The sequence below is a fragment of the Elephantulus edwardii genome, unplaced genomic scaffold, assembly GCF_000299155.1.
Source record: "Elephantulus edwardii isolate Elephantulus edwardi_28Jun2011 unplaced genomic scaffold, EleEdw1.0 scaffold00273, whole genome shotgun sequence".
Taxonomy (NCBI): domain Eukaryota; kingdom Metazoa; phylum Chordata; class Mammalia; order Macroscelidea; family Macroscelididae; genus Elephantulus; species Elephantulus edwardii.
This window is the reverse complement of record NW_006400023.1, coordinates 3,040,645-3,049,295: the sequence shown is the minus strand read 5'-3', so window position 1 is coordinate 3,049,295 and position 8,651 is coordinate 3,040,645. Positions and strand designations below refer to the sequence as shown.

Sequence of the window (8,651 nt, the reverse complement as noted above, 5' to 3'; positions counted from 1 at the left end):
CGATCAATCTCCGATTGTAAAAGTTGGTAAAAATCTTCTATCTCCTCTTCCTTGGCTCTGGTTGTTGGTGCATATATTTTAATGATAGTGGTATTCACTGGACTTCCTTGTATGCGTATAGATATTATCCTGTCACTGACAATATTGTACTTCAAGATAGATCTAGCATGCATTGAAAATATCTTTTTTAAAAAAAATATAAACAGCAATTATACACATGGACTTTGCCTGAGGGATTTCACAGGAATCAAATTTACTACATTTGTAGAAAGAATCACTGCAGAAGCAGTCAGAACAAGGCCAGGGGACAATTATTTACATGGAAGTTCAAATTGAAGTTAAGTAAAATGAAAACAGGTACACAAGAAAAAAACTATAAGTTTGTGTTTATCCCACCTAAGTTTGAAACTTGTCTCAAGAATAGATTAGAACCACTGAATACTAATTGCTGAAGATCAAACTAATTGTAAGATGACAATAAAGAGACATAGATTAGGAAAGTAATTATGAAACTCAATGCCCTTGATTCATACTTGACCCTTCAGTTGGTTTTCAGGAGGCTGTAAATTTCAGGGGAAGAGATTGTCCATCTTTCTCCTGAGAAGCTACTGGTAGAGTCCAAACTGTGGGGCTGCTTTGTTTGAGTTAACAGCACATCTCCCTACAGACTGCCACCAGAGCTCCCATTTTGGGTACATTGTTGTCATCATGAGCTATCAAGTTAACTGCAACTCATAGTGGACCCATACTTAACTATCTATCCCTTCCCTTCCCTTCTCTCTCTCTCTGCCCTCTCTGCCTCTCTGCCTCTCTTCCTCTCTCCCTCTCTCTTTCTTTTTTTCCTTTTCCTTTTTCTTTTTTCTTGTTGTGTGTCATCAAATCAGATCCAACTGGCACAGGAAGAGATTATCCCTCCTTCTCCAGCAGAGCATCTGATGGATTTGAACCATGTGCTTTCAGGACTGAAGCACAGCTTCAGGCCACCTGAGCTCCCTCATATTACACTTTCAGTACAAATATGTTCCAAATACTGTTGTTGTTATTGTTAGGTGCCATGAAGTCAGCTCTGACTCAAAGCAACTGTCATTCCATTTTCAAGGTTGTAAATCACAATGGGAGATGACTTTTTCTCTTTCTCCCACAGAATAAATACAGAAGTCTAACCACCAGAGATTCATTCCCAATGTGTCAGGGGTTGACCTGACCTGCCATCTGGATAAAGCTGCCAAATATGATGACATCAAGAAAGTAGTAAAGCAGGCATCAGAAGGACCCCTCACGGGCATTCTGGGATACACTGAAGACCAGGTGGTCTCCTATGATTTTAACAGTGACACCCACTCTTCCATTTTTGATCCTGGGGCTGGCATTGCCCTGAACCACCACTTTGTCAATCTCATTTCCTGGTATGAAAATGAATTTGGCTACAGCAACTGAGTAACTGAGTGGTTGGCCTGATGGTTCACATGGCCTCCAAAGAATAACAGCGCCTTGAACCACCAGCCCCAGAAATAGCACTAGAAGAGAGAGAGAGAGAGACTCAGCTGCTGGAGAGTCCTTGTCCCAACTTGATATCTCACACACACACACACACACACACACACACACACACACACACACACATACACAGAGAAACTTTAACATCCTTGACACAGTTTCCATCCAACCCCTTCGAAAATGGGAGAGGCTTAGAGAGCCCATCTTGTCATATATCATCAATAAAGTACACTGTACTCAGAAAAAACCCTTTGCTTTATGATAGAGATTATTCCAAAAGACATTACCATCACTGCTTCATTATTTCTAGTGGGCTTTATCAGATGACTTATCAGAACACTGTTTTCATTATTTCTATTTATATTAAAGTTTAAATGTTATTATCTTTTAACATTAAAGGGGAAAAACAGAATTTTGTAAGAAAATTGTGATGTAATTGCCTTGAATACCAAGAGTTTATTATTACCCAACACACAGTACTTTCCTCACTTCGTCAGGGAAAAAAGGGGAAAGAAGAATGACATTTTAAACCACATAAATGTTGCAAAACAGTGATCAAAAAATACTCTGCAAAACTTAATATCATCGATGAGACTACATACAAACTCTACTCTCTCTTCAGTTGAAGCATTCCATTTTCTAGCTTTTAAGATTGCTATTTGTTCTGCTCAAGCTCTGTTGGAACAGTGGTTAAAAACTCAGATGCTAGCCAGAAAGTGCAAACCTAAAAATCACTATGAGGGATAAAGATATGGTAGTTTGGTTCCAAAAAGATTTATAGCCTTAGAAATGCTGTGGGACAAAACTTCCTGGACGAAGAAGCTGTTGTATGAACAGAGAAAGGAAACACTGCATGGTTCAAAATCAGGAACAGTGTGTGTCAGGAAGGTATCCTTTCTTCATACCTGTTCAGTCTGTATGCTGAGCAAATAATACCTGAAGATAGACTGTATGAAAAGCAATGTGGCAACAGGATCAGAGGAATACTCATCAACAACCCACGTTACGCAGATGACACATCCTTGCTTGCTGAACATGAGGAGGATGTGAAACATTTGCAGCAGAAGATCAAGGACTGCAGCCTTCAGTATGGATTGCATCTCAACATCAAGAAGACAAAAATCCTAACCACTGTGCCAACAGGCAACATCATGATAGACTAGAAAGCATTGACATTATCAATGATTTAATCTTGCTTGGATCAAAAATCAACACCCTTGGTACCAGCAGTCAAGATACCAGGAGTCGTATTGCATTGGGCAAGTCTGCTGTCAGAGACTTCTCCAAAATACTAAAGAGCAATGATGTCAGTTTGAAGACTAAAGTAAGCCTGATACAGGGTATGGTTTTTCAATCTAAGTGACAGAAGAATTGAAGCCTTTAAGTTGTGTTGTTAGAGAAGAATACTGACTATCCCATGGACTACCAAAAGAACAAACAGATATGTCTTGGGAAAAGTGCACCTAGAGTGCTTGTTGGAGACAAACATCACTTCTCATACTTTGGGCATGTTGTTAGGAGAGGCTATTCCTTGGAAAGGAACATCATTCTTAGAAAGGTGGAGGGTCAGCGAAAGAGAGGAATACTCCCAATGAGATGGACAGACACAGTGACTCCAGCAAAACACTCAAGTATGTCAGAGATGCTGAGGACAGCACAGGATAATACAAGATTCAAGTCTGTTGTTTATTAAGGCATTCTTTTTTTTTATCAATAAATAAAAACCTTAAACATTCTTACATAGATTTTAAAAGAACAGAATACATAGTAAAAATTTCAGTAATTTATATCAATTTTAAGCAGTACTTTATATACAATGGGATGGGGGAGGGGAGAGAAACACATGCATAGTCCAAATATTGAGGCATTCTTAATGACACCTAGCAATGACAACACACTTGTTATTTTTTAAATACCCTCATTGCCATCGAGATAAGAGGAACTCCTAGTTGAGCCTCCTATGCATTTTCTTTCTTTCTTTCTAAAATTTTTTTTCTTTTATTAATTTTAATGAACATTTACAGATATTTTAGATTTCCATTCATTCATTGTTGCATTATTTTCTCTACACCCCCAGTTCGGTCCTCTCTTTTTTTTTCCCCTTGAAAGTCTGTTTTAATTGTCCCATTGCCACAGTGCTTGTCAAAGCCAGTTCTGATTAATCTCCTTTGTCAGTGTGTCCTTTGCCATTCCCTATCACTACTCCCTGAGAGAGATTTCACCCTGATTCATAAGGAAAGGGGGACAGCGTATTCTCTTAGTTACTTCCTGCTGAAAAGGGACGCTGTAGGTTTCAGGGTGAAGAGCTTCCTTCAATACTCTAAAGGGCACTTTGGCAATAGGAAAAATGTAGACTATTGTGGAGATTGATTTTGGAATTTAGATGTACTGTTACCAATTGTGCTTAGCCATACATGTCCATATCCTTGAAGATGCATCATGGAACTGTTGCAGCCTAGAAGACACAAATTTAACTAACAAGTTAAAAGCACCTGAGTCAAAAATTAAAAGCAATAATATTCCAAGTAGAGGTTCTAACAGTGGCACAAATCAAGTTACAGAAGAAAGGTAGTTCTTGCAATAAAAGGCTTATTGACTAGGTCTTTGCCTATTATAGTATAAAGGTTAGGAACCACAAAATGTAGAGGCTCAACTATGTCATTTATTGTTCTTAAGTCCTGGACCAAATTCCATCTACCACTGTGTTGTTTTACAGCTCGGAAGTCCACCTGCAAGGCAGAGGTGAAGTAAGGAACTGCTTATGAGATTTTCCGTAAATTCCAACTCCTAAAAAATAGTGAGAAGAGTTGGGACCTCAGAAGGCTTTTAGGACCAAATAATAGGCTCTTGTGTCCAGAAGAAAAGCAATATACTTAGCAGTAATGTTAATGCTCACTCACGGTTCTTCTGGGAGGATCTAAATCATTGAAGTGTCCTTCTTTATTTCCAGCTGGGAACTGGAGCCTGTCAGTCCCGTCAGACATGAGGACCTGATGTGGGCCGCCCTTGGCCATGTGTCCTTCAGATCCACACTTAAAGCAAGTGAGTGGGAGCTTCCTCTCTACTCCCTTGCCTATCTGTGGCTCTCATCTTTGACACTGTCTACTGAAGTGGCCCAGCTTTCCACAGTGGAAGCAATTCTGACCTACTTTATTACCTTTGGATGGCATTGTTTATGAGTAATACTTCCTTTGCCTGACACAGGCCCTAAACTGGCAGCAATAGCTGCCCCAATAATTTTGGCCATTCTCTGGTCTTTTCTCTTCCCTCTAGATCCCAGTTGTTAAAAGAGGGAAAAATTTAAACTAATAATTTTGAACAATATAATCTTTTAAGTTTAAGGCTAGAAATATTAACAATATGATAATTTCCAATCCAGAGATACATGTTCCAATGCAGTTCCTATTTTCCATAAATGGTTTTGGTAAGAAGAATATTGTAAATGTGGATACAGTTCCACTCTTCCTCCTCCATGCCATGATATGGTGTTATTAGCATGAGCAGTTATAAATCCATTGCCTTCCTTACTCTAACTTAATTTTTTTAATTTAAATTTATTATTAATTTCAATAAAAATTTACAGAGACTTTGGATTTCCATTCTTTCATTGTTGCTCCTATGCATTTTCTAGAGGTTGTGAATCACATGGGAGGAAATGACCCACCTTTGTCCTGAGGAGCCACCTGTAGATTCGGACTGCTAGAGAGGCACTTTTGGTTTTGGCAGCAAAATTTTCTATAAACTACACCACCAGAGTTCCCTTTTTGGGTAAAAGTATGTTCCAAATATTGTAGAGGCCATTGTTGTTGTAATTGTTTGGTTCCTACAATTTGACTCTGACTTAGAGCAACCATAGGTGTGATAGAATGGCACAGTGCCCATTTGATCCAAGCATCCTTCTCTGGAGGGTTTAAAATGGTAAGAAATGCTAAATGAAGCTATTTGAGGGAGGGGAAAGTATAATTCCATGAAATGTTGCTGTTGTTACGTGCCATCAAGTTCTCTGCAACTCTATGTACAATATCTCTGAACTCTGCCCTACCCAGACTTGGTCTCACTATCTCTGATACACTTAGTCCCATTATTCCAGTTATTGTTTCAATCCAGCTCATCTGGGTTCTTCCTCTCCTGCACTGTCCCTCCACCCTTGTGAGCATGATTTCCTTCTCCAAGGATTGACTGGTCCCACCTGGCCATATACCTAAAGTATGTGAGACAGAACTTCAAAATTCTTGCCTCCAAGGAGAAGCTTGGTTTCAACCTCTTCAAAACAGAGCTGTTTGTTTTCTTGGTGGTCCATGGTATGTTTAAGATTCTTCTGTACCATCATGTCTCAAAGGCATTGATTCTATTTAAAAAAATTATTATTTTTTGTGTGTACCATCAAATCAGATCTGACTGTTACAGGAGAAGATTGCACCTCCTTCTCCAGCAGAGCATCTGGTGGATTCAAACCACATACCTCTGGGATTACAGTGCAGCTTCTTGCCACTAGGCCACCAGAAGCTCTAATTCTTTTTTTTTTCCCTAAAGCATTGATTCTTCTTCTGTCATTCTAGTCATTGTCCAGCTCTCTGATGCATAGCAAATAATTGCAAAGACTAAGGCCTAAATCAGGTGCACCATAATCTCTATACTAACGTCATTGCTCTTTAGCACTTTAAAGAAGTCCCTAACAGCAGATTTCCCTAAAGCAATACATCTTTTTATTTCCTGACTGCTGGTACCAAGAGTGTTGACTGTGGAGCCGAGCAAGATGTAATTGTTAACAATCTCAATCCCTTCCCCACCTGCTGTCCTGCTACCAATTGGTCCAGTGGTGAGAATCTTTGGCTTCTTGATGTTGAGCTTCAGTCCATGTTGAAGACTACAGTCTTTAACCTTCTGCCACAAATGCTTCAGATCCTCCTGAGTTTCAGCAAGCAAGGTTGTGTCATCTGCATAAAGTAGATTGTTGATGAGTCTTCCTCCAATCCTGATGCCACATTCCTTCTCATAGAGTCCAGCCTCCCAAATGATCTATTCTGCCTACAGACTGGAAAGATACGGAGACACAATATATCCCTGACTCACTCCTTTCTGGATTTGAACCATTCAGAGCCTTGCTCTATTCTGATGACTACTTCCTGGTCTAAGTGCAGATTTTACACGTGCACAATCAAATGTTCTGGGATTCCCATTCTTCTCAAGGTTAGCCACAATTTGTTGTGATCCACATGGTCAAATGCCTTTGCATAGTCAATGAAACACCAGCATTCCTCTGATACTCTGCTTTCAGCCAAGATCCACGTGACATTAGTGATAATATCTCTAGTGTCACAGCCTCCCTAACTGGCCTGTATTTCTGATAGATACCTGTCGATGTACTTTTCCAGTTGTTTGTGGATAATCTTCAGCAGAATTTTGTTTGGATGTGATATTGGTGATGTTGTTATTGTTGTGTGCCATAGAGTCACTTGTGACTCATAATGACCCTATGTACAACAGTCCTAAACTCTGCTCTATCCTGCACAATCTTATTGTTTCTGGCACACCTACCCCCATTATCTCAGCCACTGAACCAATCCATCTCATTGAGGGTCTTCCTCTCCTGAGCTGTCACTCTACCCTCTACCCTTCCAAACATGATGTGCCTCTCCAAAGCACGTCAGATGAAGCTTCAGAATCCTTGCCTATAAGGAACAGCCTGGATATTAGTGATATGGTTCTATAATTTCCACACACTGTCAGGTCACCTTCTATTTGGAATGGGATTAATATGGATCTCTTCAAGTCAGTTGGTCAGGCAGTTGTCCTTCAGGTTTCTTGACACAACCTGGTGTGGAGTTTGTCTCACAATATGGCTTTTCTAGTGTAAATGACTAACTATGTGGAGGAGCAGTATAATATGAGTGGAGAGTGTTGGCCTATCCACAAAAGGACTGACTCTCTACCATTCCACAAAAGGATTGGCAGGTCTCAACAATCAGCAAGGAGATAGGCTAGTCTCAGCAAGAAATTGAACGGCTTTAACTAAAGAAAATAGGAATTCTTCTTCCTCCAGAAGGAATTTTTCACACAGCCAGAGAGGAGAAACATCCCTCAACCCAATGAAATATAGGACACACTTTGGGATGGCAGCAGCAATGATGGCTGAACTGGAGAACTGGATGTGACATGGAACTTTGGTGAGGGGGGAGTCAATATTGAAAGAACTGATAAATTTATTAGACAATTACAGGTGAAGCCAATATTGGCAGGACTTGGAATTTTGTTCGACAATTTGAGGGGAAGTCACACTATCGGCAGAAATGAGAACTTGGGAACACTTAGAGCTACTTAGAGCTACACATAAAGGCTGACATGCTTGCATGCATATTTTGGGAGCTGTCTTGACTGCACTGTTGTTGTTGTATACTGTCAAATTGGATCTGACTGGCACAACAGGAGATTGCCCCTCCTTCTCCAACAGAGCATCTGGTGAACTTGAATCACATGCCTTCAGGATTGCAGCACAGCTTCTTGCCACTAGGCAACCAGAGCTTCCTATGTCTTGATTATATTTTGTTATTAATCTGAATTATATCATTTTAACTCTTTCAATACGGTTCTGTGTGTCTGTGCAATATCACGTAAGATTTTAGACCCAGCCAACCTGTAACATTGGTTTTGAGATTAGTGAAAGAAGCCAAGGGAGCATAGGAGACATATCTGATTTCATGGGATTTGGTTTTGTGTTATTGATGCTGTGGGTGAGGATAGTTTCCCCCTGGGAATTTGGTAAAGATATGGCACTCCTCTTGTGGCTCTTGCTCTTTTTACACCTGGTAAGCATATCCAGTGCAGCATCTGTTTGTTAAAATATGTCAATTTGCACCACAACAAAATAAAGTTAAACAATCCAATTGAAAAATGGGCACAGGATATGGACACTTCACCAAAGAAGAATTCAGATGGCCAACAAGCACATCAATATCCAAAATCCCTAGCTTTAAGAGAGATGCAAATCAAAACAACTACGAGATATCATCTCATCCCAGTCAGAATTGCAAAATTTAACAGAAAAGCAAGCAACAAATCCTGGCGAGGTTGTGGAGAAACTGGAACCCTTATTCACTGTTGGTGGGAGTGTAAAATGGTGCAACCACTGTGGAAGGCGGTATGGCACTTTCTCA

General features: G+C 40.0%; 1 protein-coding gene across 1 annotated transcript in view; it reads right to left on the bottom strand.

Annotated features, from left to right (window-relative positions):
• Window positions 1–1,263: 1,263 nt before the first annotated feature.
• LOC102852068 (60S acidic ribosomal protein P0-like) overlaps window positions 1,264–8,651 on the bottom strand; it is a 70,725-nt gene continuing 63,337 nt past the window's right edge. Inside the window, exon 2 of the mRNA XM_006900151.1 lies at window positions 1,264–1,403. Coding sequence (XP_006900213.1) covers window positions 1,264–1,403 — 140 coding nt within the window. The remainder of the gene's footprint in view (window positions 1,404–8,651) is intronic.